The sequence below is a fragment of the Perca fluviatilis genome, chromosome 2, assembly GCF_010015445.1.
Source record: "Perca fluviatilis chromosome 2, GENO_Pfluv_1.0, whole genome shotgun sequence".
Taxonomy (NCBI): Eukaryota; Metazoa; Chordata; class Actinopteri; order Perciformes; family Percidae; genus Perca; species Perca fluviatilis.
The window spans coordinates 699,039-711,538 of NC_053113.1; the positions used below are offsets into that span (position 1 = coordinate 699,039).

The window sequence follows — 12,500 nt, forward strand, 5'->3', positions numbered from 1 at the left end:
CATAGTTATGACAGTGTCATGTCATAGTTATGACAGTGTTATAACATAGTTATGACAGTGTCATGTCATAGTTATGACAGTGTTATTATGACAGTGTTATAACATAGTTATGACAGTGTCATGTCATAGTTATGACAGTGTTATAACATAGTTATGACAGTGTCATGTCATAGTTATGACAGTGTCATGTCATAGTTATGACAGTGTCATGTCATAGTTATGACAGTGTTATAACATAGTTATGACAGTGTCATGTCATAGTTATGACAGTGTCATGTCATAGTTATGACAGTGTCATAACATAGTTATGACAGTGTTATAACATAGTTATGACAGTGTCATGTCATAGTTATGACAGTGTTATAACATAGTTATGACAGTGTTTTAACATAGTTATGACAGTGTCATGTCATAGTTATGACAGTGTTATAACATAGTTATGACAGTGTCATGTCATAGTTATGACAGTGTTATAACATAGTTATGACAGTGTCATGTCATAGTTATGACAGTGTTATAACATAGTTATGACAGTGTTATAACATAGTTATGACAGTGTTATAACATAGTTATGACAGTGTCATGTCATAGTTATGACAGTGTTATAACATAGTTATGACAGTGTCATGTCATAGTTATGACAGTGTTATAACATAGTTATGACAGTGTTATAACATAGTTATGACAGTGTCATGTCATAGTTATGACAGTGTTATAACATAGTTATGACAGTTTCATGTCACGATTATGTCGATACCTTCAGTAAAGTGTTACCGTTATTGCAGGGATCTTCAACAGGGGGGGTCCGGGACCCCTAGGGGGGGTCCTCAGAGTCAATGCAAGGGGGCCTCCACATTTTCTGTTAATTTTTAACAAAAAATTCAAAAGGCCAATTGACCGAAAAAACGAGACTACGGTGAATCTTAAAATTGGCGATTCGGTCCTAAATATGATTTTAAACGAAAGTTTGACTCACGTACATTCACAAAAACACCCTAGGATGCATTTTGGCGAGAGTTACGCTTTAACTGGGCCACATGTTTGTTTAACATTAAAACATGATTTATAAACTCATGCTAACAATTATTAGGCTATTTTAATAGCTTAGTTTTCTATGCAAATAAAGGCAGCCTATGTCTGAAGGCTTTAGGCCTTCCTACATGTTACTGTAGGCCAGTTTACTACGCTACTACAGTTAATATGAACGTAGTAGGGGTCTCTGCTACGTCTCTCCTTCTGGTAACGGGTCCTTGGCTTGAAGAACGTTGAAGAACCAACTTATAACAACTGCTTTATTGCTTATTTTTAGTTTTTTTTTGCACGCTTTTCTTAGCTTGCGCTGCAACTTCTGCAACTTCTGCAACTTCTGCAACTTCTGCAACTTCTGCAACTTCTGCAACTCCTGATACTTCAGCAACTTCTACAACTTCTACAACTTCTGCAACTTCTCATCCTTCTGCAACTTCTGCAACTTCTGATACTTCTGCAACTTCTGATACTTCTGCAACTTCTGCAACTTCTGATCCTTCTGCAACTTCTGCAACTTCTGCAACTTCTGCAACTTCTGAAACTTCTGCAACTTCTGATACTTCTGCAACTTCTGATACTTCTGCAACTTCTACAACTTCTGCAACTTCTGATACTTCTGCAACTTCAGCAACTTCAGCAACTTCTGCAACTTCTGCAACTTCTGATACTTCTGCAACTTCTGATACTCCTACAACTTCTGCAACTTCTGCAACTTCTGCAACTCTGATACTCCTACAACTTCTGCAACTTCTGATACTTCTGCAACTTCTGCAACTTCTGCAACTTCTACAACTTCTGCAACTTCTGATCCTTCTGCAACTTCTGATACTTCTGATACTTCTGATATTTCTGCAACTTCTGATACTTCTGCAACTTCTGATACTTCTGCAACTTCTGATATTTATGCAACTTCTGATACTTCTGCAACTTCTGATACTTCTGCAACTTCTGATACTTCTGCAACTTCAGCAACTTCTGCAACTTCTGATACTTCTGCAACTTCTGCAACTTCTGCAACTTCTGATACTCCTACCTTCTGCAACTTCTGATACTCCTACAACTTCTGCAACTTCTGCAACTTCTGATACTCCTACAACTTCTGCAACTTCTGATACTTCTGATACTCCTACACCTTCTGCAACTTCTGATACTTCTGATACTCCTACACCTTCTGCAACTTCTGATACTTCTGATACTCCTACAACTTCTGCAACTTCTGCAACTTCTGATACTCCTACAACTTCTGCAACTTCTGATACTTCTGATACTCCTACAACTTCTGCAACTTCTGCAACTTCTGATACTCCTACACCTTCTGCAACTTCTGATACTTCTGCAACTTCTGCAACTTCTGATACTTCTGCAACTTCTGATCCTTCTGCAACTTCTGATCCTTCTGCAACTTCTGCTTGCAACAATTTCCCTCGTGTTGAATAACGTTGATGTCATGCTAATATAATTCGCTGCAGACTGAAGATGAAACCAGACCCGATGGACTCGGACAGCTGCAGAAACTAAAGGAGGAAGCACTCTCTCTCTTTCTTCAATCCCCCACTTTTCTTGATTTTGTTCTCTCCTCTCTTTCTTTCCCTTCTTTTCCCCCAAAATCCTCCCCCCGCGACCCAGAATTCACCTCCTCCCTTTTCCCCTTCACATACTCCGCTGTCATCTTGTCCTTTTCAGTTTCTTTCTCCACTTCTTTATTTATTTCCTTTCTTTCCTTGTCCCACTCCTTGTCTCCTTCGTTCTCCTGGCCCTTTAACATGCATGCTCCCTCCCTCTGTTTTTCTACTTTCCCCCCCTTTCCCTTTCTTGTTCCCCAATCTCCCTTCAATCCCAACATTGATCCCCTCCTCCTCCTCCTCCTTTCCCTCTTGCTTTCTCTCTCTCTCTCTCTCTCTCTCTCTGTGTCTCTCTGTCTCTCTCTCTCTCTCTTTCTCTCTCTCTCTCTCTCTGTCTCTCTTTCTCTGTCTCTCTTTCTCTGTCTCTCTCTGTCTCTCTTCCTCTCTCTCTCTTTCTATCTCTTTCTCTGCCTGTCTCTCTCTCTCACTCTCTGTCTCTCTTTCTCTCTCTCTCTCTCTCTCTCTTTCTATCTCTCTCTCTGTCTCTCTCTCTGTGTCTCTCTGTCGCTCTCTCTGTCTCTCTTTCTATCTCTTTCTCTCCCTCTCTCTCTCTCTCTCTCTCTCTCCCTCCCTCCATCCCCCTCTGTTTCCTGTCCCACTTGGCTTCAGGTCAACAGCAGGATCCCGTCTCATGTTCACTCCCAGACTTTTCTCTCTCTTAGAAAACAACACAAAAAAACGCACAAAGAAATCTCTAATCTCACTTATTTCAGCAATTTCACACAAAGCTCTTGTGAAGAGCCAGGCGTCCGGAGATAACAGACTTTAATTGGTTAAAATGAACCAGGTGGAGGAGTGATCTCAGGCGATAGGAGAAATCATCCTTAAAGCTTGGAGAAAAATTAGTTTATAATATTGCGACAGCTGTTCTCACTCTCTTTCTCTTTCTGCGTGTCTGAGTTATTGTTCTCACACACACTTGCACACACACACACACACACAAGCACACAGATATGCACAGACACACACAGACACGCACAGACAGACACACACACACAGACATGCACAGACAGACACAGACACACACACACACACACACACATGCACACACACCCAAGCACACAGATATGCAGACACACACACACACACACACACACAAGACACACACACACACACACACACACAAGCACACATATATCGACACGCACAGACACACACACACACACACACCCACACACACTTACACACACACACACACAAATACATACACACACAGATACACAAACAGACAGACACACACACACGCACACACACACACATAGACACACACACACACACACACACAAGCACACATATATGCACAGACACGCACAGACACAGACACACACACACACACACACCCACACACACAAACACATACACACACACAAGCACACAGATATGCACAGACACACAGACACACACACGCACATAGACACACACACACACACACAGATAGACAGACATAAAGACACGCACACACACACACACACACACACACACACAGAGACAGACATAAAGACACGCACACACACACACACACACACACACACACACACACACACACACACACACACACACACAGGCCTATTATGGTAGTTGGTTCAGATTCCCAGTGAGCGTGACATCATGTAGCCTCAATCAAAACCAGACTTTAGCAAAACCTCAAAAATGGAGAGCAGCAGGAATGAAGGCTTACATTACAGGACAACACACACGCACACACACACACACACACACACACACACACACACACACACACACACACACACACACACACCTATCATCTATCTGACCTCCTTTCCATCAGCAGAGAGGAATTCCTGACTCTAAACATTTAACTTTGTCTCCTGAAGTTAGAAACGCGAACAGCAGCCATGTTTCCTGTATATCTAAATACCTTTTCTAAGAAAGTCGAACATTCGGCCCCTTGGAAAAAGCAACAAATTTACAAAAAGGTGACAAAAGCCGGAACAAAATTAACAAAAATGAGGAAAAAAACTACCAAAATGTTTAAAAAAAAGTGACCTGCAGTAACAAAAAGTACGTCAATAAACTCTCCATGTCTGGCCCCTTGGTGTGATTCTCTTTTTCCAGTGTGGCCCTCTGGGAAACTGAGTTTGACACACCTTCACTGAACATTTGTTTTTAAAAATCAACCAAAACGTATGATAAAAACCTTCGAAAAAGGTGTCAAAATGTCGTAAAAAGTGCCAAAAACCTCAAACCAAACAGCAAATACCTTGAAAAAGTTCATAAAGCTTCATAAAAATACACTTAAGATGCTTTTTTTAAACTTAAGTTACCATGTGTGAATGGAGACACTGATAATGACCTCTGAGTGTGGATGAACAGAGAGGGAAAGAAAGAAAGAGAGAAAGAGAGATGGGCTGATGAGAGAAAGAGCCGGAGGTTCGTCCCTCGTGGAAGGTCAGAGAAGAAACTGACAGACAGCTGATGAACACCTGACGACAGCCCTGTGTGTGTGTGTGTGTGTGTTTGTGTGTTTGTGTGTGTGTGTGTGTGTGTGACATGGCAGAGGATAAAAGCAGCAGTAAATTCTTTCTTTTACTTCAAAAGGATGTTTCACACTCCAATCTGACAGATGGAGGCAGCACACACACACACACACACACACACACACACACACACACACACACACACACACACACACACACACACACACACACACACACACACACACACACAATGCCTGGTGCACCTGGACAAATGATAGATGAGACAGACACACACACAATCAAAGTGCCAAGTCAGCAGATTTGGTGCAGGGAGAGGTAGAGCGTGAAAGAGAGTCGTAAGGAGTCATAGGGAGTCATAGGGAGTTATAGGGAGTCATAGGAGAGTGATATGGAGTCATAGAGAGGGGTAGAGAGTCGTAGGGAGTCATAGGGAGTCATAGAGAGGGGTAGAGAGAAGTAGGGAGTCATAGGGAGTCATAGCGAGTCATAGAGAGGGAGTGATATGGAGTCATAGAGAGAGAAGTAGGGAGTAGGAGTGTGTAGAGAGGGAGAGGGAGTCATTGGGAGTAGAGAGTGATATGAGAAGAGAGAGGAGGGGTCATAGGGAGTATAGAGGATGGGTGAGGAATGGGGTAAGAGTAGTAGGGCCATGGGGTCATAGAGTGGGTAGAAGAGTAGTGGGGCTCATAGGAGGAGTCATAGAGAGGGGTAGAGAGTAGTAGGGAGCCATAGGGAGTCATAGAGAGGGGTAGAGAGTAGTAGGGAGTCATAGGGAGTCATAGAGAGGGGTAGAGAGTAGTAGGGAGCCATAGGGAGTCATAGAGAGGGGTAGAGAGTAGTAGGGAGCCATAGGGAGTCATAGAGAGTCTGGGAGACTTTGTGAAGTCTTAGGGAGTAGTAGGGAGTCATGGGGAGGAGTTGTCTGTTTTAGACCTGCTGCATATGAACATGCAAACAACAACATACATGCCATGAATAAATAATAAACAGTAAACAGAACATCAGTAGAGTGACGTTTCAGCCAGAAGGAAACGGAGAGGGAGAGGATGACGATGATGAAGATGACGACAGACAGGCTGGCAGACGCTTCAGCCAATCAATCAGTTTTCCTCAGTCAAAGAAAATGTAATACAAGTTTTCTAAAAACCTGAGCCAATAATTAATGTGTTTGCCCATTTATGGTGCAATGGTGGGCGGAGGTGTGTGTGTGTGTGTGTGTGTGTGTGTGTGTGTGTGTGTGTGTGTGTGTGTTTGGAGGCCAGCTGCAGGTAAACTGGCTCAGAGGCATTCACACCTGGCCAGTAAATCTGGGCTACAGCTAGTTCCTCCCCAAACGCACGCACACACACACACACATTCACACACACACACACACACACACACACACACACACACACACACACACACACACACACACACACACACACACACATACACATAACCAGCCCTCAGTGTAACACCCTGAACCTGTGCTGTACATGTTACCACAGCGCTGAGGTCACTTCCCCCCAGATAATCTCGTGTCAGTTACAGATGTTACAGAGGCCTCGAAGGGAATTTCTGTTGGCCCGTGTTGACACTTCACAAAGTGCTGATTGCTCACATCCTCCTTTGCACTGAGCGACAGAGAAGGATGGACGACAGTAAATGTTACACAACTATGCCAGGCTTGTTAGCTGCAGCAAAAACCCTATAGGAAAAGATGTTTATATGTCATTTAGACACAAATACATCTTAATAAATGACATTTTGACGTGTGAAAGTCTCTAGGTTTTGACATAAATGCAGATATATGAATGTCATTTAAAAACAATTATAATGAATAATTATCGATTTTCAATTATTGCACCAGCTGTCAATACAGAACGAAATATTCTGGGTCGAAATGTAAAAAAAAAAAAAATCCAACGTTTTGGTCGTCTTTTTCGACACTTTTGTCTTATATACAACCCTCTCCTTGATTTCATGTTGGGTTCATGCTAGGGGGGGTAAGCCTCTCTCCACAACGCGTAGCTCCTATGGCGCCATTTTGATGCTAACAAGCCATCACCTCCCCGTTAGCATCCCATTGACTCCCATTCATTTTGACATCACTTTAACAGCGAATAACTTTACATCTGAAGCGTTTAAAGACTCTATTTGTCCGTTGTTTATTTCTAAAGAAACACGACAATGTATAAAAGGCTCCATTACCTTGTACCTCACGTTATGGCTCCGTAGCAGACGCTTTTATAACAATAGGCTAACGATTGGGTTATAACCACGAGACTTACTGTCACACAGTAGAGGAATTACCGTATAGTACAGGAGAAGCTCACAAGCAGTTTGGACTTCCATTATCTGTTTAGGTTTAATGACTAATGTTAACTAGCATGTTAGTGATCAGTAATTAGCCTGTGCCCATGTTATCTCCTTACATATACCTACGCTCTCCGTCTCTGTCAGATTGGGAATGATTGAGATTTCTCTCGGCACAGCTACCAGAAGACTTCACACTTTCAGACACGTTGCTCACGTCACATCTACGTCTTCAAGCTCAGTTGGAGGCTGCTCAGTAACGCTCAGCCAGCACCGGGAAAGAGACTTCTGATATCCTTCACTGGTCTCCGTCCAGAGACACGGGCTCTGGTGGTCCATTTATTTAACTGTTTATGGGTTCATGTCCCGTTTGAAACTAATGCTACGTTTCCACGTGGGCGGCTGTTTTCATAAACGGACATTTCAACCTCTCCGTTTTCTAAAATAACATCGTGCACAGCTGTCAGTTTTCAGCAAAGTGTTCATTGACACGTACCCGTGTATATATGCTGTTAATGCAGCCAAGAGCACGCCAGACCCGTAGGTGGCGGTGTAATGAGACCTGTATGTGGCGATGTAATGAGACCTGTATGTGGCGGTGTAATGAGACCTGTAGGTGGCTGTGTAACGAGACCTGTATGTGGCGATGTAACGAGACCTGTATGTGGCGGTGTAACGAGACCTGTAGGTGGCAGTGTAACGAGAACTGTATGTGGCGGTGTAATGAGACCTGTAGGTGGCAGTGTAACGAGAACTGTAGGTGGCAGTGTAACGAGACCTGTATGTGGCGGTGTAACGAGACCTGTAGGTGGCGATGTAACGAGACCTGTATGTGGCGGTGTAATGAGACCTGTAGGTGGCAGTGTAACGAGACCTGTAGGTGGCGGTGTAACGAGACCTGTATGTGGCGGTGTAACGAGACCTGTAGGTGGCAGTGTAACGAGACCTGTATGTGGCGGTGTAACGAGACCTGTAGGTGGCAGTGTAACGGTGTAATGAGACCTGTAGGTGGCGGTGTAACGGTGTAACGAGAACTGTAGGTGGCGGTGTAACGAGACTTGTAGGTGTCAGTGTAACGGTGTAATGAGACCTGTAGGTGGCGGTGTAACGGTGTAATGAGACCTGTAGGTGGCGGTGTAACGAGACCTGTAAGTGGCGGTGTAACGGTGTAATGAGACCTGTAGGTGGGGTGTAACGAGACCTGTAGGTGGCGGTGTAACGAGACCTGTAGGTGGCGGTGTAACGAGACCTGTAGGGTGGCGTAACGACCTGTATGTGGCGGTGTAACGAGACCTGTAGGTGTCAGTGTAACGTACGAGACCTGTAGGTGGCGGTGTAACGAGACCTGTAGGTGGCGGTGTAACGAGACCTGTAGGTGGCAGTGTAACGAGACCTGTAGGTGGCGGTGTAACGGTGTAATGAGACCTGTAGGTGGCAGTGTAACGAGACCTGTAGGTGGCGATGTAACGAGACCTGTATGTGGCGGTGTAACGAGACCTGTAGGTGGCGGTGTAACGAGACCTGTAGGTGTCAGTGTAACGGTGTAATGAGACCTGTAGGTGGCGGTGTAACGGTGTAATGAGACCTGTAGGTGGCAGTGTAACGGTGTAATGAGACCTGTAGGTGGCGGTGTAACGAGACCTGTAGGTGGCGGTGTAACGAGACCTGTAGGTGGCAGTGTAACGAGACCTGTAGGTGTCAGTATAATGTGTAAACGACCTGTAGGTGATGGCGTAACGAGACCTGTAGGTGTCAGTGTAACGGTGTAATGAGACCTGTAGGTGGCGGTGTAACGAGACCTGTAGGTGGCGGTGTAACGAGACCTGTAGGTGTCAGTGTAACGAGACCTGTAGGTGTCAGTATAATGGTGTAACGAGACCTGTAGGTGGCGATGTAACGAGACCTGTAGGTGGCAGTGTAACGGTGTAATGAGACCTGTAGGTGGCGGTGTAACGAGACCTGTAGGTGGCGGTGTAACGAGACCTGTAGGTGTCAGTGTAACGAGACCTGTAGGTGGCGATGTAACGAGACCTGTATGTGGCGGTGTAACGAGACCTGTAGGTGTCAGTGTAACGGTGTAATGAGACCTGTAGGTGGTGTAACGGTGTAATGAGACCTGTAGGTGGCAGTGTAACGGTGTAATGAGACCTGTAGGTGGCGGTGTAACGAGACCTGTAGGTGGCGGTGTAACGAGACCTGTAGGTGGCAGTGTAACGAGACCTGTAGGTGGCGGTGTAACGGTGTAATGAGACCTGTAGGTGGCGGTGTAACGAGACCTGTAGGTGGCAGTGTAACGAGACCTGTAGGTGGCGGTGTAACGGTGTAATGAGACCTGTAGGCGGTGTAACGGTGTAATGAGACCTGTAGGTGGCAGTGTAACGGTGTAACGAGACCTGTAGGTGGCGGTGTAACGAGACCTGTAGGTGGCAGTGTAACGGTGTAATGAGACCTGTAGGTGGCGGTGTAACGGTGTAATGAGACCTGTAGGTGGCAGTGTAACGGTGTAACGAGACCTGTAGGTGGCGGTGTAACGAGACCTGTAGGTGGCAGTGTAACGGTGTAACGAGACCTGTAGGTGGCGGTGTAACGAGACCTGTAGGTGGCGGTGTAACAAGACCTGTAGGTGGCGGTGTAACGAGACCTGTAGGTGGCGGTGTAATGAGACCTGTAGGTGGCGGTGTAACGAGAACTGTAGGTGGCGGTGTAACGAGACCTGTAGGTGGCGTGTAACGAGACCTGTAGGTGGCGTGTAACGGTGTAACGTGACCTGTAGGTGGCGGTAATGAGACCTGTAGGTGGCGAACGAGACCTGTAGGTGGCGTGTACGAGACCTGTAGGTGGCGGTGTAACGAGACCTGTAGGTGGCAGTTTAACGAGACCTGTAGGTGGCGGTGTAACGAGACCTGTAGGTGGCGGTGTAACGAGACCTGTAGGTGGCAGTGTAACGGGTGTAACGAGACCTGTAGGTGGCAGTTTAACGAGACCTGTAGGTGGCAGTTTAACGAGACCTGTAGGTGGCGGTGTAACGAGACCTGTAGGTGGCGGTGTAACGAGACCTGTAGGTGGCGGTGTAACGAGACCTGTAGGTGGCGGTGTAACGGTGTAACGAGACCTGTAGGTGGCGGTGTAACGAGACCTGTAGGTGGCGGTGTAACGAGACCTGTAGGTGGCGGTGTAACGAGACCTGTAGGTGGCGGTGTAACAAGAAGCTCAAGCCCACGTTAGCCAATCAGAATCCCGAAAATAGCAACAACAGCAACCAATCACTTCCTCTTTCTCTCTCTCTCTCGGCTACCTAAACCTCCGTTTGTCTCAGTTAAAGGTGCAAACGAAAGATTTCAAAAATCTCCACTCTGGCCTGAAGTTTTTAGAAAGACTCATTTTCAGAGGCGAATTCTCCTTTTGCGTGTAAACGAAGGGAAATGTCTCCGTTTGCAAAAAAAATAACCATGAACGTGTAAAAAGGGTAAATGGAAATGAAACGTGGTCGATGTAGACGACTAGCTCTGGTTCTTACCTCCACGATGCTCTTCAGATCTCTGACGTAGGCCTGTTCGGTCTCTACGATCTCCAGGACGACTCGCTCCAGCCGCGAAAACTGTCTGGGCGCGACCACGACTGCCCCCGCCACAGCCGCCGCCGCTACCGCCGCCACTGGATTGGCTACATGTCCGTTAGGGTTACCTCCACCTGTCGCCTTGGCTACACAGACTCCTCCTCCTCCTCCTCCTCCTCCTCCTCCTGCGTGTGGCGAGACGAGAGGCGTGAGGTCCAGGCTGATGTCCGAGCCGTTCCTCTTCGGCGTGCAGGACGACGAGGAAGAGGAGGAGCAGGCGTTGTAGGTCGGCACGGCACCGTACGGCAGCGAGGAAGAGGAGGAGGAGGAGGAGGAGTGGGAGGTGTCCTGCAGGGAGACGGAGGAGGCGGAGGAGGAGAGGGAGAGGGAGGCCGGGCGCTCGCCGTCAGAGCAGACGGTGTTCACGGAGGTGCAGGAGGAAGAGGAGGCGCCGCCTCGGTCGCCGGACGACATCATCCTACCCACAATCCCACTCAGAGACGAGACTGAGGAGGGACGCTTGGCGGCTGGAGAGAGAAAGAAAGAGAGAGAGACAGAGAGAGAGGGGAAGGAAAACAAGTGCCGTTAAAATCTGTTGAAACCAGTTTCAAATGCAAATCCACTTAAAGGTCCCATGACATGGTGCTCTTTGGATGGTTTTATATAGACCTTAGTGGTCCCCTAATACTGTATCTGAAGTCTCTTTTATATAGGCCTTAGTGGTCCCCTAATACTGTATCTGAAGTCTCTTTTATATAGACCTTAGTGGTCCCCTAATACTGTATCTGAAGTCTCTTTTATATAGACCTTAGTGGTCCCCTAATACTGTATCTGAAGTCTCTTTTATATAGACCTTAGTGGTCCCCTAATACTGTATCTGAAGTCTCTTTTATATAGACCTTAGTGGTCCCCTAATACTGTATCTGAAGTCTCTTTTATATAGACCTTAGTGGTCCCCTAATACTGTATCTGAAGTCTCTTTTATATAGACCTTAGTGGTCCCCTAATACTGTATCTGAAGTCTCTTTTATATAGACCTTAGTGGTCCCCTAATACTGTATCTGAAGTCTCTTTCCATGCCATGGGACCTTTAACTCAAACGGAGCTAAAAGATTTATTTTTTAACCCTTGTGTTGTGTCTTCGTTGACCATGATGCAACTTTTAGTTTTTTCTGGGTCAAAATTAGAGATGGCCCTGATTACAATACATGAAAAACAACATAGATATACAGTACAGAATGAGATGGGGTGAGACCTGAAAACCAGTGGACTAGAAGCCCCCCCAAAAATATTCACTAGTGACCGACTTTCACCGACATACCACAGCATCAATAACATCTAAAAAAAACAGTCAGGATGACTAAATAAATACAAAAACCGACAATAAAGTGCAAAGTAACCAGTCGTTACCAATACATGATCGACATGTCTGCCATCGTGACTCATATATATTGTCCACATCGGAGGCGTAGACATCGTCATCATCGTCGTCACACCAAAGCCCAGTTCGCTAGCCTGACAAGCCAGACCCACATC

At 45.9% G+C, this 12,500-nt stretch overlaps 1 protein-coding gene across 6 annotated transcripts in view; it reads right to left on the bottom strand.

Moving 5' to 3' along the window:
- plekhg2 (pleckstrin homology domain containing, family G (with RhoGef domain) member 2) overlaps positions 1–12,500 on the bottom strand; it is a 240,143-nt gene that overhangs the window by 225,486 nt on the left and 2,157 nt on the right. For all 6 annotated transcript variants that reach the window (XM_039822798.1, XM_039822818.1, XM_039822788.1 and 3 more), the window contains exon 2: positions 10,926–11,491. In XM_039822798.1, the coding sequence (XP_039678732.1) occupies positions 10,926–11,441 (516 nt within the window). In that variant the 5' untranslated portion in view covers positions 11,442–11,491. The remainder of the gene's footprint in view (positions 1–10,925; positions 11,492–12,500) is intronic.